We start from the raw sequence: 27,893 nt of genomic DNA, 5'->3' as shown, positions 1-27,893 counted from the left end.
ATAATAGTTGCCCCTCCCTCTCCCTCCCTCTCTCTCTCTCCATCCCCTACAAAGCTCTTTAGGCTACTTTGCGCATGTTCGGCCAGTCACACCGAGCATTGCATCGACACCAAGATGGCGAAAACACGTCTGGTCTGCCTCCTGACTCTCCTCTCAACTCACTGTAAGTACTCAAAAATCCTTGTGTCCTGCTGCTGGTCTCGTTCTGTCTCTTTAGGACGGTGGACGTCATGTCCAGTGTACTTCTGCATCAGTTTGGACGGTTTTTGTTTCCCACGCCGACGTGAGATGGACCCGTCCCTCAGAAGTAACCCTGCCTGGACGCAACTACCGATCAACTCAAAGCCGGACTAACAGAGCGCGCGGTCTGTTAAAGTACATTGAAATAATTTGTGTCAACGATTAGATAAATATAGTCGCCATTTTTGATACAACTTAGCCGTGAATGGCAAATGTTGGACTCCAGCGATGGTGAAGCTGCTCTTACTTCATTTGTGTTGCGGTTTATTGTCGATGTTCATAAAATAGCAAATGTAAAACTCACATTAGCGAAGCGTGGCCATTTGTTTTCATATTGAGCTTTTTGTTAATGTAGCGGCACAATCCACAGCCTGCTGAGGCAACCACGCTGTGCGTGTGTGTGTGTGTGTGTTCGTTTTGAAAAAGTTTCCCTAACTTTGGAAGCTTTGTGTGTTTGTGTGAGTTAAATATGCATAAATGCGGTTTCGTAGCTCGCGCCGTTAACTATTCAAAGCGGGATTTGAGCCGCGTGAGATGTTGGAGGTAGTGATGCGAGATAACGGGTTTTCCTGCGGCGGAATGAAAAGCAGGGCTGACCGCGGGAGGAGCCAGCCAGCCAGGCAGCGAGTCAGTCAGTCAGTGTCCTCTACCCTCCTCATCATCATCATCCTCCTCCGCCTCCTCCACCCGCCGCTGCTGCCGGTGACCCGTTCAAACCGAACCCGAAACAGTCGTCGGGATATCAGGGTGACTCACACCTGTAGGAGCGGACCATGTACTTTAAGTATCAATGCGCGAACCCCCAAAACCCTTTCTCACGTATTTTGACATTATTTGCCGTAAAAATATTAACTCGTTATTTCTACATAAGCCCAGGAGCCCTAATCATGAATGAAGTTGGTTTTAATGTGTCACAGAAAACCAACAAAGCTCTTTGCTGTGCTGATATTATTTTATATTTTTGATGGATCCAATCAAGCCTGTTCTTTCCCCTGTTTTTAGTGTGATAAAACTTATATATATGATTCCAGGGCCTGTTCTGTATGATCGTTTGGAATTACTTTTTTTTTTAATATGTGAAAAACATGATTTAAACATTCATGAAAGATAATTTGTGAAACCTTTTCTCTACGTGTTCTCTCTCTGTCTATGCATGAATAACTGCACTAATTTCTTCACCACAGCCTGGCGTGAAATGGCCTGCTAGCTTTTCCCCTTGGACGTAGATGAGGCGAGGTGTGAGGGGACAGACAGATCAAAGGAAGCACAGACAGAAGAACCTTTTCCTGTGATCTCTCACGTGTGTCAATAGGCTTATTCTCTTTGCTTTAATTAGGAATAGCGGTGGAGCTTGTTTGAAATCTGTTGCTGTGCTCTCTTGACATACCTCCAGGCCGTGTGTTGATTTGTTTTTTATTTTATTTTCAAGCCATGCTTTTCAAAGTCAGTGCTCTTAATGATGTTCCCGAGAGTAAAACTGTGACAGGGCATGATAGTACTACAGTTGACATTTTCAGGAGGGGCAGTGAGCTGGTACAGATTTAAGAATGTCTTTTGTCTTGCCTGGACAGGGCTTAGGCCATGTGGTCAACTGGCTTTTGGCCAGCGCCGCCGTTGTCTTTAAAAACAGGACAAATCTGGTTAGACTAGTGCTGGCCACAAGCTGTGTTATGAATTACTAATTGGCGCTAATATGCACTGATTGGTAATAGGTAGTGACTGTAATTAGAGTGCTTCTTGTATTTTGAAAAAGCTCTGCTCTAAATTCGGTTTTACAAAGCGAGGACAAAATTCAGGGTGGAATGAGTGTGTCACTAACTTTATTTTCCGTAGGTCACACTCAGTGTTATTTTCTGAATCTCTGAGATGTGCTTGTTATTTTCAATTCTTTGGGTAGCTATCGTCTTAATGGCCACACAGCCCCAGCCATTCCAAGTGAGGGCTAAATCCAGCACGAGTGAACATAGCTGCAAATATCGGCCTCGTCATCTGTCAGTGGAGCGAAAGACGTGGGCCATTGTTATTTTAAGTACACATGCTTACAGCAGACTTTCCAATCTGATCTAATGGAATGCATTGACATTTTCCATTGTTGGCTTCACCTGAGCCGTTTCACTTAAAATATTCCAAAGAAAGTGGTTCGCAAACGAAGAGGACATCTGCCAGAACCTTTCTGCCAACAGCACAACCAAGATATGTGGGAGCTGGAAGATGCTCAAAGTGGATTAGTGCTGAGCAAATACACTGCTTCTACTTTTATAAGAAACACCTGTGGACATCAATGTGTTTCACATTATTGCTACATTTTTGTGTTAATCAAATGAAATGTGAAATGATCAAATGTTGTCACATCATGCAAACTCAGTTTCAGATTCATACTTAATCATTTTTCACACTTCAAATTGATTTCCCTTCTCGGACAACTGTTTTTTTGTTTTTATTTTTTTTACAGCTTGACATTATCTTTGTTTTCTCTCCTGGCTGTCAGCCTGATCCACTTAGAACCCCCTCTGTATCTGAATGGATAAGATAAGGGAGAAAGCTGTCCACTAGATTGTTGTTAAGTGTTCTCCACTGATGGGACGTTGCATCACACACCGCTTTGAATATCCGCTAACCCACACATAACCGGGGTGTGCATTGGATGACGTTAGTCTGCGTACCCTCAAACATTTGTCTAAACTGGAGCCAAGCGACGGCACTTTCCTCACAGTTTGGCATGTGCGGTGAAGCCATTTGGCATGGCAGGAGTGGATGTGCCCCAAGATAACTGCTGATAGTGGCTCCCCTAGGAGGCGCTTGTTGTCAGATGTTTCCCTTTTCACCTAAAGCTTGCGAGCAAATGTTTGGAGCTGTCTCTGAATGGCATGTATGGGCCCTTTGGGCAAGTCACATACAGTCTGACATTTTACTGCAGAGACAGTAAATGGCAGAGTGAAACGGTCAGACAAACAGAAAAGAGTCCACTGCTGCTCTGCCTTTTTTTGTTACAAGGCAAGAGTTTCTTTCTTCTAGTTTCTAAGTGATTGGTGTCATTGGTGCATTTATCACTGTGCTTACTGTCCCACTGGGAGTTGTGTAATAAGTTTTGTAATAATTTTTAAATTGCACCATGCCTGTGGGTATCTGTGCACAGCAGTCCCACTATGTGATAAAGTCAAAGTGCCACATGGCCCTTACTGTGGAATGACCTGAAACAGCTGAGCAGGAGTGGGTGTTGGTGTTTTGAGCAGTGTTGCAGGCGTAACCAGAAATATCTGCTGCGTCCCTCCTAAACCTGACTGTGCATGTTAGCAAATGCAGCATTCCAAATAGAAAACACATGGAGTCAGAAACCTTCACATCATATGAGCGCTGACTAACAATCATAACCACCTGTTTTCCTAAGAGATAAAAGGGACCCCTGCCGATGAGCTGGCTGAGGTCAGAGCAGAAAGGGGGGGAGCTGTGAAGAAAGAAAGCCAAGTAATGTTGCTAGTTGAAGGCGTTGAGAAAACAAGCTGGGTGTGTCGATACATCTCCTGAGACAGAAATCCATTTTAACTTGACACAGAGAGGGATTCAGCATGTCCTGCTTTTATTCATTTTTTTTCTCTCCACTGCAGATGCTGAGGTTGAAAGGCAAACATTGACGTGCTCACGTTCTAGAAATGGCAATGGCATCTGCGTGCTTCAAATGTCAATAAGACTAGCATGCGTATGCACCGTTGGTCTTAAACTGCAACTACCCTCAGGCACCACATATAGGATGTCAGTGTTGCCTGGGGTTTTTGGCCAGTATGACTTTATGGCCAAAGTGTTCTAAAGGCACAGAAAAGGAATCTTTCTTGTGTGGTCTTGTTGATCAATAAGAAGTTTTAACAAAGGAAAGATTCACAAGGTTATATTACATAATAAGGAGCAATTGTGGGATAATGATCTTCCTCAGTTGCAGGCTAAATTGGTTGTTTGTTTTGACGATGTTTAGATGTTAGATGTTTAGGCTATTTGAGATCGGGCGGCAATCTACAGGATGCCTCCTTACTGGGTGCCTGAGCTGAGGGCAGCACCAGAATTGTTTCCTGTTTGATGATCTTTATTTGTGGTCACATGGTCCCTGGAGGGAGGAGGCGCCATGCCGGTTCTCCTGCTTTTGTGTTCAGTAGATGCTGATGGAGTACATCAATAGGTCAAAAGAGACCGCCATCGATCAAACATTGGGATGCTGTCAGCTTAGTGAAATAATTAGGGGTTTCATTAATGACATGGCAGAGGCAATGAACTACATGTGGCTGAGTCGCTGTCAATCTGAGGGGAAAAAGCTGGAGGCTGCGCTCCTGCTGAGAGTCATAACCAGATAATCGCTCTGGATTCATCCTTTGTTTACCAGGCTGTAACAAAAGGGCAATTACTGTCTAAAAATAGCCACAAGGCAGTCATCTGACAACCTCAGGTGTCTGATCACAGTCCATTCCAAACCACTGGCTTCAGTATCTTAAAAAAATAACATCACAGTTCGGCCCAAAAGTAGCAATACTGGCAGGACCCAGACTTAGTAGAACCCTGACTTCTAACTAAAATATTAAAATCAACTCTAAAGGTGGCCAGAGCCCTTCTAAAAGCTTTGCTGTCACATTCTTTACAGGATGGGGACATGAGACGAGCTTTTAGGTTTCCCTTGACTGGGCAGAGTTTAGTTAATGAATACAGAATTTTAGGACGTCAAGGTATAAAAAATGTCTCTAAAGATATTCTTGGCAGAGGAAATATAATCTCTAAACATCAGAAATGAGATATGCAGTTTATTTCAATCTGTGTTTGTTTTAAATCTCATTCTCCAAAATGAATCGAAAAGCCAGAGCGATATCAGTTCAGAGTTTGGAAAATGATCACAGATTGTGCATCTTAGTTACCTACCCGTGACAAGACCCCAACTCTCTGGACAAACTGCCTCTCATTGCAGGGAATGAGAAATGATAACTCTGGCTGCCATGAGTGTAGACCTTTTGGTAGTTCCCAGCCTGTGTCACTGTTTGGAACACAATGATGGTATTGTTAAAAATGTTGTTCACAGACAAGCTGCAGCTGTGTTTATGATGGACAGCAATACCTTTGCTAAGCAGAAACAGTTATGCTTGAAGCACATTTCCTTTTCTTAGATCTGGTAGAAAGACTGCATGCACAGTCATGACATGAGTGACTTGACACATCTATCAGACATGTATTACAGGGCAAAAAGCATTTACCAGAAAAAAAACACATACTACAATGTCATGATCGAGCTAGAAACTAAATGTCAGGACTCCAGATCAATTAGTTGCATCTTTTGGTGGGAAAAAGCACACAAGTGATAGATAAGGCTCAGCCGTTGATCAATACCTTTACTTCTCAGACATTTACTGTTTTAAATTAAAAGTAAATAAACTAAGAAAACTACTACTATTTGTGATATTATGATAGATATGCTGCCAAGTCTGGTATTGTCAAAGTAAATGGACTCAATGCAGCTAAGGGATAATTTAAAATGAATCTTTTATGTAGTGTATTATAAATCATCATCAACGCATGAGTGTTCTTCTCATAAACTACAGACTCAGTGGCTCTGTAGTTGGCAGAACAGTCTGCAGAGAGGGGATTTCAGAGTGCTCGGGGTACATGACACAGAAAACTTGGTGCTCATCCAAATGAGTTATTAGTGATGATTAATTTGTGCGTGTATGTGTGTGTATTCTTGCAGGTCTGACATTTGTTTAGTAGTTTCATCAGTTCACATTTCATGTAAAGTAAAAAAAAAATATCTCTCCATCCAGTCACCCACAGTCATTCTTATCACCATCTCAAGTTCTTCCTAAAATAATGCAGGACACTGCAGACTGCAAATTAGATTTTGGTTCAGATCAGTTTGCTGCATCGGTGTGAGTCTGGGCTAGCATACTTTAAACTGAAGGGAATTCAGATGTTACGCTGACAAGTCACAAGACACTGTTGTTTGACCTAAAAGGTGCATTGTTAAGGCTGTAGTTTATTGAACTTAGATGAGTAGACCAACATCATACTTATATGGCTTAAAAGAGGATAAAGACTGGAAGCAACTGGGCCGGGTTACTGCAACACAATAGAATCTTAAAAACAATCTTGGGAATGGCATCTCTCTAAAAGCACACTGTATCTTGTTTCTTTAATCTGTACAATAATCAACAATCCTGTTTTTGTAGGGTAATGTGGTGGCTATGTTTTTGGTGTTGCCTGGCAACAGTGCAAAGTCAAGAAAATGTTGGCACCCAACCCCAAGTCAAATGTCAACTTGTATGAAATAAAGAAACAAGATCTCGAATGTCTATTAATTTTCATCTAATTCCCCATTAATAGTTACTCTAGCAGTAATCAATAACTCTGTTGTTGTGAAAAGCCAACCAACATTGACAGAAGTACAGTTTGTGTCCGGCTGACTGGACAGATAAAGCTGGCAGATTGTAACCAGACCATCTGGCCATATGGTGTGACGGCTATCCCTTCTGGGCTACTTAGTGGTAAATATGTTGAGACTGAAGTGGAATTGATAGCACTGTTAGGCTCTTTTGAAACTTGCCACAATATCTTCTGGTAGAAAGAAATCCAAATTGTATTGACATCACACAAACGTAGAATATAGGTCAAACCAAAAAATGTACAGACAAGATGATCCTTGTGCTTTTCTTTGGATCCACTAAAACATCCTCATCAGCTGTGTGAAAAAAAACCTGCCCTCACTCAAAGTGTCGCTGTGCGGAACAGAAATAAATACTTTAAGAGAGCTGAAATGGTTGATATCAAGGGGCATTAATGGAATTTCCTGATTCTGTCAGATAAGATCACGAGTGCCCAGATCGTCCCTGCTTTTTAGACTTTACTGTGAATCATGCTAGAGTAGTGGCTCAGCATACACAGTGCTGTTGCCACATGTGTGTGAGGGCATACTTTGGGTAAGCGAGTGCCTCAGATATTTGTCAGGATGCCAGGCATAGGTGACGAGTTTGTAACATGGTGGCTGGCCACTGTCTGAGCTCCAATAGAGTGGGCTTTACATGTGCGTCTGCTCAGTTACTGTGTCATAGAAAGCAAAGCAAGAGAGGGGGAATAGGAGGAAGCAATTTGGGTGGATTTCACTGTGACTCAGTGGTGTGTCAGGCGTTTGTCATGATTGTAACAGGTCACTCAGAACGGCCAGGCTGCAGCTGCAAAGCTGATCGCAGACTTAAGTATTAAGTTGAGACTGTTCTGTAATTTTAGCTGCAGACTTGACATAGAATTCAGTGTACTGTTGACATTCTCAAGAGGAGTGCAGCAGTCATATGCTAAAACAAGTAAAGGGAAAGAAATGAGAAGATGAGCCAGTGGATTTTCTGTAGGCCATTTGTGTTCAGGGACTTCCTGTATTTTTACTGTTAAGATAGTAATTAAATTAAATTGTGAGTTTCTCAACATTAAACATCGTATCCTGTAAAAGGGCAGTCACTGGGTCATTAACAAAATGACCACGTTATCTTCACTTCCATTTCCTGTCACAAGGTTTTTCCACATTTAGTCAGATTTCACATCAAGTCAGATTAACATATTTGTACAGTGGTCATTATCAGTTAAACATGTAACTAAAGCCTAATGCAAGTTATTTTGTTAGAATTTATACTTGAAGATATTGTGAAATGTATGTTGTTAAATGTGTGGAAAGATATAGAACAAACAACAAAAATATATTTTTGAACGTTATTAAGAACAAACACCAGCAACAGAAAAGGAAAAAAATGACAAATAATTTAAATAGAAGATTTTATATTGTAAATATTTAAAAGACATGACAGCTACTGTACCTTAACGCAAAGCTTCATCATAGCAGGACAACAGGAGAGCTCTTCCCGTGGTAAAATGTCAGCTTTTTATGAGTTGCAGACACCTTCCTGCCCTGCTCGTACCAAAAAACAAAGCCAATTCTTAGAGTTATTCTCTTGAACCTAAGAATACGGAGAGCACAGATGTGTAGTCCTTAAAATATTCAACATACAAAAGCAAAGAGCCAACAAATAATTTATTAAGAAAATAAAAAACAACAGCAGAAACACGAGAACAAAAGCCATTTAGTTGGCAGGGCTAACGTCTGCGGTGCGCCTTACACAAGAGGACTAACATACAGCAGACCACCAACCCCTATACACCCACCACACTGCAGCCTAAAGATGAACCCAGCTCTCCCTCACAGCCATTCACTCTGGCCCTGTCTGGTTTGAGCTAGAACAATGCTCTTATGGTTTCATGAGCTTTCCACAACACTTTCAGAGGGAATCTGTATCTCTGTGCTGACGAGCGGCTCTAAACGGCCTCCGTCCAGCCAGTGCCTGGGTGTAATGAATCCCCCGCTTACCCCCACCACTACCCTCCGTCCTTCCCTTTCCTCCCTCGCACAGACTCACTCATGCAGAACTAAGTGACTGTACAGTTTTATCTCAGATCATCAACACTCAAGATCATCAGTGTTCACATCTGTGGGCGGCTTCCTTTGGGGCATTGCTAGCGTGGTAATGTTCAGTGAGAACAACTCAGTTCTGCAGAGAGGGATGAGCTCTGAAGTCCTGCTGTGATGTGCTGGTATCCAAACCAAAGGTTCCAGTCAACAGCCCTCATGAATGGGACCTAAGCACTACTGTCTGCTCTGTTATACTGTTTTCATTGCAGTGCTGATGGATGCATTTTGAGCAGTTTGAGCCTGGCATGTAGCCAATCAGTTTTAGTCATTGCTTATCAAGGCAGGGCTTGCTGAGCACTGAATTCAGTGAAGTTCGGATCTTCCTTACTGGAGGCAGACTAGTGACTCTTAATTGATGACACACTGTTCTCCACATGAATTGGGTCTTTTTGTAATTGTCCAAAAAATGTTTACTTTGTCTTGCTCAACTGTCCCAGATTTTGCTGCGTGTAAAGTAGTAAAACCATCATTTGGTCAGTCAAATAAAGTCCTTTTTTAGAAATAGATGAGGTGGCAGATGTGTGCAGGTTTCTCGTGTTGCACCAGAAAGTGGGTTATTCTTTGTTGATTCTTACCTATAGAGGAAAACATGATTCAAATGAAAAACATTTTTTCTCATCATCCAAGTACGTGGGGCAATTTTGTCTTTGTTGTCACAAAGAACCCTTGTAAATAAACAATCATTTTTCCAAATTGTACATGTTTTGTCCCAGGTCTCTTATTCCATAAGAGCTGGATGTTGTGTTCAGTGGTTTGTAGTGTGACAGTTGGATTTGTATTGTTTATCTTTCTTTTTGTAACAATGTTTGCTGCTCTCTGTCAGGTCAAGAGATTTTAATCTAGCTCAGACTTTTACCTGCTTAAATACAAATACAGTTCTCTGCAGTAAACAGCACAAGTAGGCCCTAGCACACAGAACACCAAAGAGCAGTTATGTTTGACACAAGCAATGACAGCAGGTGACTGAGGTCGCCAGCTGTCCTCTATTCTTACCATGAAAGCAGTTTGGAACGTAACCATTGTTTCCCGGACCAGGAGGTTAAACTGTTACAGTGTGCTGTGCACCTTTACTTCCTGTGTGACCTTAGGGTTCATGGCATAGTTCATGAAACAGCCTAGAAACAAAATGGGTGGCATGGAACGGACGGTCGTTTGGCTGTCTGATGCCTTGGTCTGGTATTTCCCACGGAAACCCATCAAGGATTCCTCCCTGAGCAGGTGAGGCTTCAGCAAGGGGGGTGGATGGGTCAGCAGCAGGAGTCTCAGTTGGTTTCCCTCCCCAGCTGTTGTTTAAGCAACATTCCCTGTCTCAGCTCAGCCTGCCTGTGCAAACTATTTGAGGCGAGAGTATGCCTTTATGCACATTTGTTGTCTGAGTGGGCCGCTTGTTGGCAAATTCTTGCTTGGGTTGCACACTTTGATGTCTCAATATTTAGTTTAGTCTGTTTTTTTACATAGTAAGCACATAATGTTCATAAACAACTGCCTCTTGAAATGAATAACAGTCATGATTAATTCCCAGTTGTGTATCTTCAATGGAATTTGTCGGGTTTCAGAGTGTGGTTTATAAGTGAAGGCGTTTCCACCGTTTTAATTAGAAGCTATTTCAGATTGGAATAAGCTCAAATTTGATTTTTTTCTTTGGTATTTATGTTGTTTGAATTCTTCATGAAGCTAGTGTAATGATTGTTATGCAATGTTCATAATTCAAAAAGTTATAGCTCATAAACAAACAATGAGGAGAAAGTCTCTGTTTAAAGTGTAGCAGTATGGGGGCATTATGTGACCTTAGTCCCCTCCACCACTCCTTGCTGTCAAAGTACATTTCACCTGTGACCAGTCATCCCAAGGCACACACTGCATGACCCCACATTCTGCTCCTCCTCATGTACTGCACATTAGTGCTTACTGTGTAACAATGAAACCGTCAGAATTGCTCCACAGCATTATGCACATAGTTTGTGAGGGGCTGTTGAGGGAAATCTGTTTGCCTCTTGACCTGACCCCCCTCTCCTTTTTGTTGTACAGTCAGCAGGTATTTCCTTGCGGGAAGATAGATGAATCATGACAATCAAATGCTGAGTACTTTTTTCAAACAGCGTCTGGAGTTTGTTAATTGGGATTAACAGCCTGAGTTAGAAGGCCTGCTGTGTCCTGTAGTTAGACAGCAAATCAGCTTTCAGTGCAGTTACAGATCTATGCGTAGTGTTTCGTGAAAACAGTTAATGAAGTGAATTAGACAAATAAACTAGACAGCGTGAAACTGAATCATCTGGCAAAAAAAATGTGTTGGGAAATAAACGGGTGACCAAAGAACATATTTTATTGCCAAAACTATAGAAGAAAGGCAATGGGATGTTATTGTCTCCATCTGTGATACACCAGAGATACATCGTGTCAGTGTATCAGCCTTGCCTTTCCAGTGTTCTGGCCTCCACTATACAACATGGCTTTTGTTCAAGAGTGAAAACAAAGGCTAGTTAATAGGCTGGGCTGTGGGAAGCTATTGTTGTAACTGTAGACGTAGAAATACTGGGATTTTGTCCTGGACCTGCTGTTTGAGTTGATAGCATCTTGATGACTGAGCTGAACTCTGCTGGGAGGCACTGTTATAAAGACTTTATAAGCCCCCTGCTGCCACACATTATGCTCCAGAGAGAAGTGAAAGTGTAGCAACACAGGTCAAGAAATAAGTGCATTGGATGCGTCTGTTGGCTTTTATTCTGATTCTGATGCTCAGTCCAGCATTAAACAATATACGATACTACAATCTACTGAAACATGAGCAGGTGAGGAGAAATATGAATTTCATAAAAACAGTCAGCACAGTTATAAAAACTTGGTGTGTCCCTAAAGGCTACATTGCAAAAAGCACCCTTTCATTTGAGCTGTTTTCAGCCCACAGCGGCCATCCTTGGAGCACGCAGGAAGTGAGGCAGATTAAACCTTTTGGACCTGCTAAGTCAACATGTCTATGCTGTGTGGTGTTGTGTTATTGTTCAGTTGTCAGTTGAGCCTTAGCTCATCGTGGTCGGCTACGCTCACCGTCCACGCACTCAACAATGAACGCTTATCTCTGCAGGCTGTGGCGCAGTGGCTCAGCTGCCCCCATCTCTCTGTCAGTGTGCTGGCCAAATAGGGCGTTATTAGGTAAAGGAACTGCTGGCTGGTCAAAAAAAGACCTGTGTTAATATCCCAACAGCCAGATTAGCCTGATATCTGCAGATGTGAGTGTTTCCAGATCTTTGTACGTTGTAGGGGAATTATTGGTTAATCCTTTGTAGTGTGCTGATGAAAGGCTTAAGACCAGGGTGAATATTTCTATTGAGGATCGAATGTGTGCGTGAATGTAAGTGTATTGAGTGGGGGAGGTTTTGGTGTGTGTGTGGTAGAACGTCCAGGCAACAGAATGTTATCCAGGGATTTAGCACCATGTATTATTATCTGACCAGTTCATTGTTGACTCACAGTGAGGATATGGGTTAATGCACAGTAGCAGTAGTCATCTAAAAGACCTTGCCCTAGTGATAGGTTTAAAATGTCGTCACAATCATTGGACTACAGAATCATTAAATAATACTGCCCATAAGCAGGTGCTGCGCAAATGTTTTTCTTTCATCATGGCTGAAAAAGGCTTGCGTGGAAATTGCATTCCTAATTAGGATTAAGCAAGGGGTCAGGCAGCCCGGACTAGAATGTGAAGCATTTGCAATGAGCGCCCCTGATGCCATCTGTGCAGACTGTGGTGAGGAGCTAATTCTGGCACTGAGTGTGGCATGATTTAACACAGATTTTTGTGGTAGCAGCTCCCATTCTAGCATGGGATTTGACTCAGGCTGCAGCTCAAAAAACTGTTGCAGGGAGTTGAATTAGCCCCCACCCCCTCCTATTAGATCTCCTTTAAGCTGACGCCATGGAGCTTCCCAATTCATTTGGACATTCAGCATGTGTGGCATGTCAGATTGTTCGCATAACAGAGATGCTGCGCCAGGGGAGGCCCGCTCAGCCTCTTGGCCTTGTGCTTCGATCCGTTTTGACAAGGCGTTCTCACTGTCTCCCTCAAGAGGCTGACCTGGGCTAGGAAAATCAGCAGCCAATTATTTCATCATAAAGCACGGTAGAGGTTTCCCTGTGTGGCTGTGAAAGGCAGCAAGAGCTATCACAGCTTGTACTTCCTACCTGGGAGGGAACCCAATTAGCAGGCTGTGGGGGTTAGGGCTGGTGCTGACAGCCAATATAAATAGTGTGTGTGGACATTTGAATGCTAACCTGTTCTCACTCGAGTAAAGGGCAGCTCGTGGTTGTACAATACTACCTGTAGCTGCCCAAAGTGAAACCCATTTTATTGGTCACACATCCTACTAGATTTTGTAATAGGTAATGTTATAAAGGAGGTCTTATTTTTAGGAGATAATATTGAAACACAAATTAAATCAAACAGCGGGATGGCGTTCAAAATTCCTTATTTTATATACATATTGTTAATAATTTATGTCCAGACAGCAAGAGGGGGGGGCAAAGTACTGGAGTTACACTGCATCTCAAATATAACTCTGCAGTGTATCATGTTTTCCACAGGGGTCTCATGACTGGATTTTTGGTTGGTGGATTTAGGTCTACACTTCCATATTGTATGTGTTTGATGGCTATTGTGTCTTCAGTCACAATGCCCACCACCTATTGTTCTGTTTAATTAAGCATTCATTCACTCCGAGAGACTGGAACTGTGTCACCAAACAAAGGTCCCCATTGGCATGCATGCCGCTGGGACCATGTGAAGAGGCAGTGTGACACCAAACAACCCAACTATTTTTGTACAACAATCTGATTATCTGAGGGCCAAGATGGTTCACATGATTTAATGCATAAGTGATCCATTTATCACTGGGTATCATTCAGTTATTTCTAAATGCCTTGTTTACAACAAAAAGCACAGAAGTAGCATCTTTTTTAAGAGTTTATACAAGTATGAAACACATTTATATGCAGGCAGTGTGTGCACTTTGCCACTGCAGCTTTTTCAGTGACAATTGGACAGAAGTAAATTATGAATAGATAACAGCATACATAGCATACGCATGAGATGATGGTGGAATAATAATTCATATCACCATTTACAGTACGTACCGATCTCTGCATACATTGTTTTATGTCATCATTAGTCAAAGCTCACCGTCCTCCACCTGTAATAAGTGTTATCATTTTAAGCATTTTCCTCTTGTGTACAGTTAAGAATAAAAGGCTTAAGTTAACTTCCTGGAACAGCTATTTTGTGAGTAAGAAGTCCACTAATGCGAAGCAATGGTGCAACTCGGTAACTGACATCGTGGCAAGTGAAAAGCACTGCGTGTAAGGTGGATGAGTAAAAGTTACTTTTCCTCCTCTGTGGTCTAGTCCTGTGAGCTAGTCATACTTAGCTTGAGGTTAAAATGAGATCAGGCCAGATGCAGACGCTAACACTGACATGAAGTGACAGGTTCCCAGGCATTCAGTGACACCATCCGCTACTCCCCCCCCACCTCCTTGCCCTCCTACACACACACCCTCCATACTTTCACCCTCAATCATTTCATTGGCTCAGGCCAAGTCTTTGACCCTGCTGGATCTGAGGGCTCACCAGTAGTAAAGCACATTGGTTGCGCCAACCTCACCAGGCTCACAGATCAGAGCCTACAGCAGGCTCATATGTAAATGTAGAATAAATGAATACACAAGGAGGCCTTAAAGGGAAACCTGGACTGTTTTAGAATACACCTGGAAAAGATAGGATGGATTTGAATGAACTTCTGATACCAGGAGTCAGACAGAATGAGTTTGTCTACCAGGGATAGTGTTTGGTGTGGAAAAAAAAGACCAGTCTGGGACCGGCCACTTTCACACTGAACTGAAGCTCTATGCTGCTTGGCCACACACAGTAACTCACTATTGTCTGTTTGGTAATAAAGGGTTAATTAATGTTAGCTCACTTTCCTGACCCTACAAGAAACAGCTTTGGCTCAACCTTGAGTGTAGAGGCCCACTCCACCCAGGTTCAGCATGTAATCCATTTATATGCAGGTTTAATATAGCTGCATATTTTACATAGATTTGAAGTTAGTTCTCATGCATGCTGCTCTGGGTACATTTGCTCAGCAGCTGATGGAACATCTGATATATCTGTGGTAAAATTTGCCGAGTTTATAGAACACACACATCGAAAGAATAGAAAAATTGAATGTTGATGAGCAGTGAGAATGTTCTTATTACAGATCATGTTTTTCGAGTTCAAGCTCATCGAAAGAAATTGTTTTTCTCCAGCCAATACAGAATGATTTCCCCAGTTGATCAAACAAAGAGATTACACAGCCAGAAAACTTTATTTAATTTAGGAATGTTTCCTCTGTGGTACTGTCAAAAGTTCATTAGTTTGTACAGCTCTCACAACACACAGAGAGGTAGAAGTCAGTGTGAGTGGGGAACAAAGGTTTATATATGGGCTGGGTGACCACAGCTGTGACAATACAACCTGGGGTCAGTCTCCATGCCTGCTCAACCCTCAAACCTTTCCCTCTGTCATCATGACAGAAGAAGCCTTCGGAAGTCTGCTTAGTCACTTTCTCCCACAGCTACCAAAACAGGTGGGATTCTGTTTAGCTCTGGTCATTAGTGGGGAGTGGGAGGGAAACAGCAAGTAAGAAGGAAAGAGAAACCAGTTACTATGGAAATATCACCAATATTGCTATGGGAACTGTAGCACCAGAGCATGCTTTGTCTAGGATATAGCTGTAATCGTCTCTCAGAAAGAAGCTTATGGTAATATGCAAGGCTCTTATGAATTAATTTGTCAGGCTTTGTGTCCCGGCTGACATCATAGACTTTTATCAAATGCAAATTAGCATTTCCTGAGGGTAAAGCTCGCAAGCCATGAGAATTTCAGCAATACGTTGTTCAACTTTTTGCTTGCCTTGAATCAGAGCGTCAGTGTTACAGTTCACAGTGTCACTATGTATTAAAAATAAGTCAAAGCACTAATGAATCACATTATATTTTGTTTAAAGCTTGTCGTTACATAATATTACACGTAAAGACTTGAAATAGGGATCTCTCTTATACATATTAGGGCACAGTTTGAGTTATAAACTGTTAAAACTGTCTTCATGTTTATCAGTGTAATTTGCATAGTCCTCCCCCTTTTATTGTTTTGTTTTAAAACACTTTGGTCCCTTTTCCCTGTCCTGACCACATTGTGCTTGAGGCTCATGTTGAACTTTCATGCACTGTGACCAGAAACTTGGCAGCCATGTGTGCAATGCCAAAAACAGTCACCTAGATTTGTATGAAGACATAAACACTAACACTCCTTAAAAGCTGTTTCTGTGTGCTTTCAGCTGACACATCCAACAGAGACTCCTTAAAGGGATGCACAAGTAAAACCCCAAGAGGAAACTTGGCAACCTTTTAGCACAGGAAGGATTGTGAAGGGGAGGGCTCTATCCAGCTGAAAGGTCATAAAGAACAAGCCATCTAGCCATTCCAGGAGGCACAAATTAGGGACTAGGCTAATAATTTATTGTCAGAAAGTAACTGTGAGTACTAACAAGTCAAACTCCAATCCAGTTCTATATTCATTTCATTCTAATTGCCTCATTTGTAGTAAATGCATTTTAAGGGTGTAAAGCTGAAAAAGTAGTTGATAGAAAGCATTTTCTCTGTTTTATGATCATGTCAAATTGTAAATCTTTTTGTCTTTTACAACTTATTAACTGATTTATTGAGAAAACAATAGCAGATTAATTATCACGCAGCCCTGTATTAGACTGAAGGTGATTCACTTTAGATTACACCCACTGGTACTTAAGCCAAAAACAGAAGTCGTCTTAAAAACAGATTTTTTAACCTAATTGTGAAGTTTTACAGGTTCACTTCTCTTGAATACATTTAATTTGATTATTATCTAGAACACACACATTTGCCTTGCTAATTACCTGTTTGTTTGCTTGCTTGGTGTTTTCTTGTTGACTTGGTTAGTGTTTGAAGTGATGATGCACATGTTTCTCTCTCTGTTTTTTTAGTTGCAGGGGAGTACAGGGTGTTGTGTTTACGATTGTGGGTCAACATAAAAATGATGTGTGCCCACATTTTTTTCACCACAGCAATAGTGTGCTTTTGCTTCTCACCGGTCGAATTTGCTTCCTTGTTTACCTTTGTTTAAATTAGAATCAAGGTGCTGAATATGTATTAGGGGTATGTAGGCCATGGTATTCATGTAACTTTAGCTATGTAGCGTGTACTGTATGCTCTCATAGACATGCACATGGCTCTACATGTGTATTTGGGTGCATGTGTTCAGCCTACCTTGCTGCTCTTTGGCAGTGCAGGAAATGTGTGCCACAGTCCTCTCAAGCTGTCAGTGTTATAAACTGTTAAAAAATATATCATTTGGAGGACACGGCCTTGGAGATGTCAGCAGATGGTTTGACAGGCTTGTCAAGGAGCAAGAGTGCTTTATTAAGATGACCGGTCATTTCTGCTGGACTTGGGAGGAAAATATATTGCTCAACCTGCACTATTCCACAGACAGCCCATCCTTGAAGAATCACTTGAATCTGACATATTAGAATGTATAAAATAAAAACTAAAAACAAATACATGAATATTTAAGGCTTCTGCAACACGAGGTGCACTCATGGAGAGTTTCCAAACACCAACTGTTGATAGAACGCAAAAACTGGGTGTGTGTACTTTGATGTCTGAGATTCCAAAGGGGCATGGGAATATTCTCCACAGGCACGAGGTGGAGATGATCCACAGGGAATATCACCGGTTGCCTAATTGAACCTTTCTATTTCTGATACCGGCCTCACCTCCCTGGATTCACCGAACAGCGGCACAGGAAACAAGTGTGGCCTCCCAAGGGAGACCACAGAAAAAAAGGAGGGGTTCATCACACAGTGCAGGCATTAAGAAATACCCAGCTCCTCTGTGCCTATTGTATTATTCAGTGATGTAAAACGGTGGGGGGTTTATGAGGGCATTACGCTAAGATTACAGAGAAAACCCTGCTCCCATCATCAAGGCGGTAAGGAAGATTAAAAAGAAAAAAAAACTTGATGCAGATTTGTAGATTGCCACATCTCAGACAGCTGTGTCCAACCAAGACAGAGGAAAGAAAACAATGACATATGTAGGTCACTGAGCACTCCACCGTTTACAGGCTAATAATCTGCATCACACCTGTTTAACACACAGACCCAGTCATGCTTTACTTGACTCTTGTAAGTTGTGTCCCATGTCCACAGTGACCACACATGTAGGTATCACTCAGGACAACAGTTGAGGGCAAGACCTGAGAGGTTGTTCAAGGAGACCAGAACACACACAGGATGAGTTTGACATGATCAGGGAAGGGTGCATCAGACAGGCTGGAGGGGAGATGGGAAACGCCGCTCTCATAACACACACTCAGCACTTCCTGATACTTTACTGGCCAGTCCAGCTGTGCCTTGTTGTTGCAGTTGGGAAAAGATGCAGCCTTTGCTGAAAGGATATCTAGGAGGAAGTAGTTGTGAACTGGATGGCTCACATATTCAGGAACCCTGCTTTATTGACAGGAGTGTCTGGATTTCTGTTGTGAAGTCATGCTTGCTGTGTTCTGTCTGTTGACTAGCCTGAGTTATAATGCAGATGATCATCAGAGACCAGTGTTTTTCAGAGGGGGTTTAATGTGCTTTCCTGGACAGCTGTTTCCACGGCAGACCTCTCAAGCTTTTTATCTCTACGTCAAGCTCAGTTAGGCACCTAATCTGCACTAAAACTACCCTGAATTAAGGAGGTGGACATGGGGGTGGGGGGTACTCCATTAGGTCTCTCAGACCAAAGATAAAACCAATGCTGCTTTTCATGGAAAGTTAAAGTGGTAAATTAATCACCCAGAATAATTTGTTGTCAACTTTTCAACACAGCACATTCTGATATTTTGGACTCTTGGCCTAGTTAGATTTGGTATTAAGCTGCACAGTACATTTAATGCATTTGAAACTAAATCCATAAGTAAGCACTGGCATGCCTCACATGCACAAGCTTTTGTCAGAAACAATAAATATAGCACATGCATGAATTATGTTATTGACTGGCAGGCATCTGCTCCATTGTGTAAACATGAATTCAGTCATAACTCTAAAAAGATTACCCACCAGTCACTTTTCATCAGAAAACTTTTGTACAAGAATGAAGCTACAGTAACAGCAGCTCCCGGTAACCATGGAAGTTGAAAAGAATTTCTTCTCCAGTCTGCACACAGCTTTGAATTCTTGCGAGTGCTTTTCTGCGTGCAGCGCTGTGGAAAGGGGGCTAAAGAGGCGACAGGCTGCCACTAGATTCTTAGTGTTTTGACTGTCTTTTTGAGAACAAGTGCACATTCTCATCCTCAAGTCTTTGTTGAAGTTCTCAGTCAGGAATCACTGAGTTGTCAGGATCTTTTTCATTTAGTGCTGCAGACATTACTCTATTTCACCAGAGAACAAACTTGTCTTCGCGCTGCATTTGCTCGCAAATATAACACTACCATATGTTAAAGCATCGAATATATCTTGCTACCCTAGTGCTTGTTTGGAGTCTTGCTCTCAGCCAGGAAAAGCCCAGTCCTCTTAACATTATTTCTCATAAAATCATACCTATGAAGATACTATTGACTGTGAGCTTGAAGCAGAGCACTTTATTTGAATATTAAATAGTAGTGTAGTGGGTGCTACCTTTTTTTGAGCTCCATGCAGTGTTTACTGTCAGGAGAAACAAGCTGTTGTCTTGTTATGATCTCCAGAAAGACCGTGGGCTAATCAGCTTAGCCTGTCTGCTTTAGCAGGTGACCCTAGCCACTGCTGTGGATAAAGATGACAGTTGGCCAGGGTCAGGTTATCCGTGTTTGAGCAGTTTCTTTGAATGGGAGGCCCAGCACTGCTAATAAGGAGCAGACTACTGTACAAAGTACACACTGTATTAGGGGAGAGCTTACTGTTCCCCATTACTCAGTATTTAATTAAACTTACAGAGATTACAGCCGTAAGGTCTGTGTGTTGCATTTTGGGCCATTGATGATAACTGGTTTTTGGTTTCATTCACACATGACTTAGACTTGAGGCCGGGCAGTTCAATTACCAGACTGAAGAAACTTCTTTCAGTCTTTCTGCTAACTTTAAACAGGCTTCTGTGTATGTCTTACAGAGGATAGGCTGCTGTCTCGTCACTCAAACCATGATGGTTGCCCTTGTGAAAGTTTCTCCCATCTCCATAGGATCCATTTATTCACGCTCTTGGGATCCTTTAATATGACAGAAATGTACCTTGTAGCCTTATTCATCCCCGTTTCTGAGCCCTGCAGGCCGTTCCTTCAACCTCAACACTGTTTGCTTTGCTGTGGAGTGTGTGCCTTTCAAATCTTTCACCAATCAAATGAATTTACAACAGGTGGACTGCTCTTTAAGGTGAAGAGACACTTCAAAGATGATGAAGAGAAATAGAAATCGCCTGTGCAAAGCAAGGATGTTTCACTTCGTGTCATTTTGTGGTTAGGCTGTTGTGTTCTGTTTAATTGATTTCCAGCAGAGATATCAGCATTTACTTACTGACAGGCCAACACCAAGCCTTCTGATTCTGATGGTGTGTTGTTGTACGTCAAGATCCAGGTTACCTTGTCATTAAAGTCCATCTCTGCACTAACCTCTTAGCTGTACTCTGACTTTGTATGGCCTGTACCCTGCAAGCCAAATGTGAAAGCAGCATCATGCTGATGTGTGAGTTCAGGAAAAAATAGATGAAATAAAAATAGATGTTCAGTAACCTTGCTTCCAAGAGCCAGAACATCATTTCATATCACTAGAAGTGTTGATGCATGTGTTCCGTAGTTAACATTAATCTGGAAATGACTTTGCATGGATGTAAGTGTGGACCATAGGCAGCCAGGGTGACTCAGCAGACCTAAGGTCCTACCCTCCACCACATAATAACATGGTCTTTCTGGGGTGCTTTTGCACCATTAGTCCCACATGGGCAACAGCAAGCAGCAACCCAGACAGAGAGAGACTGAGAGGAGGGCTAGGCAGGCAGTTGAACTACTGGCATGGTGAGCTTGCCCTGAAAAGGGCACATGCCTCCCTGCGCAATTATCCACTGTGCATAGAAACAGCACCCCCACCCTCAACACATACACAGACACACACAATGGTTTAACTAACACAACTAAAAATGGAAGATGGATAGTTACAGAACGAGGCCAAGTAACGCCTGCATGTTCAGATCATCACACCGATGTGGGATTGACATTTACGTTCCCTTAAATTGTATTTGTGTCATTTAAGATGCGTGAATGCTTTACAGACATCCCTAAGGAGAGTGTTAAAACAAGCCCAGCATCAGTGGATGTCAACTGGTATCGAAGATATAGCATGAGATCATGAAAATTCATGCTCTGGAGAGTCTCATGTGTTGTTGCGTGTTTGCTCTTGTTTTGCAGGCTACTTCAGCGTGTTAGCAGTGGTGCTGAGAACAAATAATGAGTCACCGTGGACAGATGAGTTTGACAGTAAGAGCTTTGAATGAAGGCTTCACATATAAACACACACAAATTCTTATGAGTCTTCAAAGAACTTGATCACGTAACTCCTTTTTGTTGTTTTTACAGAAATCGAGTTATCGTGTTTGATTGAGTCTATCTCTACTATCAATCCCAGAATTGAATGGAAGAAGATAACAAGTGAAGGACCAAGTTACGTGTACTTCAACAACCACATTTTTGGTAAGATTAAACAGACAAACAAGTTCAAATGAAGCCTCTTGTCGTGTTTGTCTTGTCGTTGCTCTGACATGTTTTTCTTGCAACAGGTGACCTTGAAAACAGAGCGGTGATCAGAGAACCTGCCACATTATTAATAACCAACGCCACGAGATCAGACACAGCCAAGTATCGATGCGAAGTGACCGCTGCAGATGACCAGAAGTCATTTGACGAGATTGTGATTGACCTTGTTGTAAGAGGTACTCTCTTCTTTGATTAGCCTGTGTGTAGATCTATATTGAACCAAATGCGGAAATCAAGCCATTATTGTGCCCTTAAAAGAGAGCCCCTGCTCAGTGATTCACACGTCGGATGCTGTAAGATGAAACCGTGTTGTAGGTCGCACCAACCCTTTGGCATACATATGAGGATGCGTTGTGACCAGACCTGCCCAGCTGCAAAGGCGTGTTCTGGGCTATAAGAGGAAACCTCTGAAACTGCATCTGCTCTGAATTGCAGGGCTAAAGAAAGCAAGCGCTGCGTGTTTTGGTGGCGTTTTCTGGCACGGCCCAAAAATCATGTTCCTGTCCACTCCTGTCAATGCTGTCAGGCCAGTGAACCATAAGGGGTCAGGGTGACAGTGATGTTTTTAAATTATAAGCCTAGCAGCATCACACTGATCGTGTCAGAACTGTATCACTGGGATGCTTCCAGAACATAGAAACCTGATAACTGAGAGCTGATAGTGACTATCGCCATATGTTTTGTGTCCCCACAGTAAAGCCGGTGGTGCCAAAATGCAGTGTTCCCAAATCGGTGCCTTTTGGGAAGGCAGCTGAGCTGAGCTGTGTGGAGGAGGAGGGTTTCCCCAAGTCTCAGTACCAGTGGTTCAAGAACAGGGAGGAGATTCCCGACGACCCAAAGACCAGCCTCAAGTTCTTCAACTCCTCGTACACGCTCAACGCAGAGACAGGAACTATGGTCAGTGTGTATGTGTGCATGTGTTTGGACAAGGGCATGAGCAGCAAGGGCGGGGCGGTAGGGACGGTGGCCTGACGCCCAGGGGTGGGGGCAGATATTTTGGGGAGACAGTTGATGGTGCGAGTGGGCTTGAGCCACGAGGGGAATCTGCTGTCCTCGTTTGCACATTCCTCAATTGTCGCTTGCTTTCCAGCACAGCCCAGACACTCTCCTGTCAACCTTCACTCTAAGATGTGACACACTGCAGCTCACTGCGCAGTTTGTCTGTATGTTCAAGTCATAGATGTAAACCAAGGAGGAGTAGAGACTGTTTTCTTCTGCAGTACTGAGCTCACATCACAGTTGTATCTCTCTAGTATCACTACTTGTATACTTCATTAGAAAGGAACATGAAGGTTTTTTTATATATATTTGCACAGTTCTGTGGAAAAGTGTGAAAAAGCAACAAGTGGAGGAGGATGCTTTCAACAATAACGTCATAAAGTTTTTTTCAATTTGACATGAAACTCTTCACCTTTAACCTGTGAACCCCAAAGCCCACCACCAGATTTTAAATGCATTTGTTAAAAACAGAAAACATGTACACATTTTTAGCCAGAAACTGTAAAAACACTACAAACATACAGACTTGTCATGTACAGCATAAATCAGGAAAACATCTCTAAAATGTATTCAAAGCCATGTCATGGTTTACAGATGTGTTATAATTAGGGATGTCCCGATCCGATCACGTGAACGGAAATCAGGCCCGATTACGTGATTTCAGACTCGATCGGAATCGGACATTACCTCCGGATATATATTTATTAGGGCTGTCAAAGTTAACGCTTTCTGTGCAGGGTGGCTCTGTGTCCTGTAGTGTAGGGGTATGACAGTTGCTTTTGGTGCGACAGGTCCTGGGTTCAAGACCTCGATGAGCTGCGTGTGTGAAATCTCCCAGTGTGGCGGCACTCACACACGGGTTTAGCCGCAACAAGTGCCTTTATAGAAAGTGTCGGATCGGGATTCGGTATCGGCAGATACTCAAAATCAAATGACTCAGACTCGGACTCGAGGGCAAAAAAACCTGATCGGGACATCCCTAGTTATAATGCACAAAGAGAGGTTTCAGTCACAGTGCAGTGAAGTCTGCACTAAATGTGTGACAGGAGTGAAAAACTCCCTGGGGGGTTAGGCAAGATTGACTTAAGCATCTTGCAGAATGTGGCACTATTGTTTTGTGAAGTAGCACTGTCTCGGTGTCTCCGCCTCTTTATGTGCTCCCTGGGTTTGAGGCTCTGTAGGCACTGTTACAGGACCCTGAGGTCTCTGGCTCTGGCTCAGTCTCATGCTGCAAGAGCATAATGGCTCATATGTTCCACCCTTCACTCACCGAATCCCAGAGGATTCCATTTGATATTAGCAAAGTGCACTGCTGGACAGAGTATTTGCTTCTTTATCAAAAAGAAGACCAAGACTATTCAATTTTCATATTACACCCCCTGACGTGGTAAAGACATTTTGTCCCTTATCACAGAACACAAATGTGCTGTGAATGTCACTGCTTCTCTACTCACACTAACTGCCAACACTTCCTGCTTCTCCTCATGCATACCTTTAATGATTGAGAGCATACACCTTTAATCAGACATATGTTTATCCCATGCAGAAGTTCATCGCGGTAAGAAAAGAAGATGCAGGCGAGTACTACTGCCGAGCGAAGAACGATGCGGGATATGCCGAGTGCGGACCCCAGATGATGGAAGTCTGTAAGTGTGTGTCACATATAAAGCAAATCAATAAATATGAATACTTTTATCAGTTTACTAATCGCTGTCTGGTTTCCACAGATGACATCAACATAGTGGGGATCATAGTAGGCGTGCTGGTGGTGGTCATAGTGCTCCTGTGTATAACCATGGGGATCTGCTGTGCATACAAACAAGGCTATTTCTCCAGCCAAAAACAGACAGGGAACAAGTAAGACACCAAGACAGGCGCAGTCACATTATCAGCCCATGTATTCCTCGCTGACTTCGACTGCAACCACCCATTAAAACTTAATGTGTTTGTCTTGTAGCTACAAGGTTCCAGCTAAAGGAGATGGAGTGGACTACGTCAGGACGGAGGATGAGGTGCGTTTAACACAAGATGATCAAGAAGCAGCTTTTAAACTGTTAATCTAGAATCAATATTAAACGTCGCTCCTGTTTCTGCTCTGCAGGGAGATTTCCGACACAAGTCGTCATTTGTGATCTGAAAAGGGAGCAGGGGCGGGGGGGCGAGCGCTGGGTGAAAGACATGACCTGTGGGCGTGCCCCTCCATGCTGTCTAACCACAGAGCTCTGAGCTCTCAGCATGACTGAAATCCAACTACTCAAGATTGCCAAAGGTGACGGGATTTCACAGGATGTGTAAAGATGCATATAGGGACTGAGAATAATTTAACTTTATCACCTTCAACTGAGTTCTTTTGCTAAATTATGGAGTTGTTACTTTACAGTGATTGCATGGTTTTCAACAATAATGGAGGGTGGAGGAAAGGAAGCACTTCCTTGCTCCACCTGGTAGAGTCTCTGTCCTCGACATCATGACACCTTTCTACTGTCAACATTTTACTTCAAATCTTTTGTCATTTGTATAACATTTCTTTTCTACTGTTAAAATTTGTCAGACTATTTTTGATGGAATATATTTTAAAATGCCTATAGATAAAGGTTTACTTTTTTAAATATTTGTAAAATACTAACATGTGTTTTTTTGTTTTTTTTGTTTTGTTTTTTTGTTTGTTTATTTAGTTGTGGATAAAAATATGTAACACTTTAACCACTTTGCATCAAGCTGTAAGCATTTACACCTTTGTAATCAGAAGAAAGACAAATGACTTGTAGCAGCATATCAGGATGTGCTTCTTGATCAGCGGTCTTACATATTGATATTTCTCCTCTGGGGTCGGCCCAGTTCCTGTGGTGAGAGACTTCCATGTTGATGTTTGTAGATAGTCTTAGAGGCTTTGAAGAGTGCCAGTCAAATGCTGTGAAACACTGTACACACTCAGTGCTGCGTTTTCTTGATTTTAAGTGTCCTTCTATGCTTGCTGTTAATCTTGTATATATTGAAGTTACTGTCAGAGTTTTGCTGTCATACATATGTTCAGTATAACACTATAGTAATGATTATAATAGTCATAATAATAATATTAATACAGGGTTTGTAGGTTAACCTTCCAGACCCAAACTAGAGGAAACTACGGTGGCTGAGAGAGCTCAGTGTTAGCAAAACAGCAACAAATAAGAAACATCTTCATCAGCTGCAAAACACAGAACGCATGTAAACAGTCCTGTACATGTTTCCAGGGTTGGATCAGATCAATCAGATTCTCCAGCATTCAGAGCAAAGCTTCAGCTGCAGCAATCAAACGTGCATTTTCTTCAGGAAATGCTTTTCTAGTTATGCCTGTTGTTGGGTTCATTTAATGCCTGCTGGCGGAAGTGCTGAAATGTAGGGTTGTTGTCCAGGTTCAGTAATATTAAGCAGTGGATAAAAAAACTTTACTAGCTATGTTTTTTACTATTAAAGAATAAAAGTGTCTAAGTTGATCGGTGTGCTTTGGGCACACTGTGTTATTTTAAGTGTTCCCACTCAGCTGAGTCTTAACTATGTTACAGCACAGTGTTCGTCATTATGCAAACAATATATATATAGAAAAAATCCCTTTATTTAGTTGTTGTATGTTAACATTCTATTCACATTATTGATTGTCAATTTTTACAATCTCTCTGGAAGCATCTCTGTTTGTTGCACTGTAGTAGTAGTGTCCCTGTTCTGCTTGTGTAAAGCGATGATCCTTATTTGTTGCTGTTCCATGTGTTAGTCTGCATTTCCTTAAGTTGCCGTGTTTTGACCCCTCCTAGCCACCATAGGAAATGACTGCATTGAGTTGAAAAACTAATCACGGTACTTTCAGTTCAACTATATTTAAATTCTGAGTTGAAGTCGACTGAACGACACATCTCGACTGGGAAAAGAAAGGCCTCTCTGTTAAAGCCTGTTATCAGGACTTTTATTTAGTCAGCTATTTTTAAGCTGTAATTAGGAAAGGTACCGCTAATGTTCCCTAAGTCCACTGCAGGCACAGTCGGGTCACAGTACACAACACAGGAATCCTGGCTGATACTTGCTGAGTCTGGTTACAAAGTGGTTTTGCTAGTATGTAGCGCTAACGTTTGACTAGAAAGAAAACTCCTTTCAGCTCGTGTTGCTTTCATTCCTCGCAGCAAAGCTGAAGGCAAACAGTGTTACAGCTGAAGGAGGGTGGGATGATGGTCTGGGGGTCTGGAGGGTTAACAGTTGTTCTGACTGTAAATAGGTTTTTGTTTTGTTTTTTCCCTCTCTCTCTCTCTCAAGATGATGTAAAGTGGTGAAAAAGTCCTATTGAGGCGATATGAAGCTCTTTCCATTTGTAAGGCTGAGAAAAGGTGACATTTTATCAGATCATTCAGATCACACACGAACCAAGTACTCATCTCTCTGACATGTATCAACACTGATGTGACCTCAGAGGGAGCTCTTGTTCAGCTGTGATCAATGTTTGTGTTTGTTTTTAACCCGATGAAATGCAGTGAAATGTTAACCCCAATATCAGTCGTGGTAGAGACGATCTGCCCAACATTTGCACATTGTTGTCCACACTGCTCAGTTAAAGATTACAGATGGATCTTGTCCCAGGTACATGAATATTACAGTGAGACGCCTGTGGTGCAGCTAAATCTGCCCTCTTCATTTGTACAATTTTCATTCCTCTTAAGTGCCTTCAGCGTATAGCCCGGCTTCTCTGCAGCCATGCGCCACCTCTCCTGCTACAATCCTGTCGCAGGCTTCGTTTGTTTTTTTTCCCATCACTTCAACCACGAGCACGGCGTTTGAGAGGAATGATGTCACCGCAAATTTCCGCTTCCCTTCTTTACATATCTGCAGATTTGTAAATAGTTTTTTTTTCCATAGATATGAAGGTGTAGACATGTTGAAGTAGAAATGAAATATATTAGTGCCTATATATAGTGGGACTTATTTTTGGTAAAGACATATAGCACTATTAGGCAAAAAAAAAAAAAAACAGTTTGGTATCCAAAACAGGAACTTCACTGTGAGCTCTGATTTATAATGCATGTGGCCGCTTTTATTTTGAAATCCACCATGGCTCCGCTGCTTTGAACACAGTTAGGAGCTGTCAAGGCTTCACATGCAGTTTAAACCAGAGCTCATACTGTAAGTGTACAGGCAGGCTCACACCTACCCCACAGGCAGCCCTGTGTAAGTGTGTGTGTGTGACAATATCTGTCCACTGCAGCAAGGACTGATACATGAAGCACATACAGGAGAATGTCCGTTTGGGGTCTGCTGGGTGTTTTGTTCATTTTCAAACCACTCTATTTGTGATTAATAAAACTCACTTCTGATATTACAGGA

General features: G+C 42.3%; 1 protein-coding gene across 1 annotated transcript; it reads left to right on the top strand.

Annotated features, from left to right (window-relative positions):
- Nucleotides 1-52: 52 nt before the first annotated feature.
- jam3b (junctional adhesion molecule 3b) lies at nucleotides 53-27,893 on the top strand. The gene is made up of 9 exons (XM_028422256.1): nucleotides 53-163; nucleotides 21,204-21,272; nucleotides 21,372-21,485; nucleotides 21,572-21,724; nucleotides 22,243-22,445; nucleotides 24,094-24,193; nucleotides 24,275-24,404; nucleotides 24,505-24,559; nucleotides 24,649-27,893. Exons 1-9 carry the CDS (start codon nucleotides 115-117, stop codon nucleotides 24,682-24,684), a joined length of 909 nt encoding a protein of 302 aa, XP_028278057.1. The 5' UTR covers nucleotides 53-114; the 3' UTR covers nucleotides 24,685-27,893.

The sequence above is a fragment of the Parambassis ranga genome, chromosome 14, assembly GCF_900634625.1.
Source record: "Parambassis ranga chromosome 14, fParRan2.1, whole genome shotgun sequence".
NCBI classification, from domain to species: Eukaryota; Metazoa; Chordata; class Actinopteri; family Ambassidae; genus Parambassis; species Parambassis ranga.
The sequence above is the reverse complement of the archived record's forward strand: the minus strand, read 5'-3'. Positions and strand labels throughout refer to the sequence as shown.

Coding starts and splice junctions, on each gene's coding strand:
- jam3b (XM_028422256.1), top strand. CDS start 115: ATGGCGAAAACACGTCTGGTCTGCCTCCTGACTCTCCTCTCAACTCAC. Junction 21,273..21,371: donor GTGGACAGATGAGTTTGACA/GTAAGAGCTTTG, acceptor TTGTTTTTACAG/AAATCGAGTTATCGTGTTTG. Junction 24,560..24,648: donor ACGTCAGGACGGAGGATGAG/GTGCGTTTAACA, acceptor TCTGCTCTGCAG/GGAGATTTCCGACACAAGTC.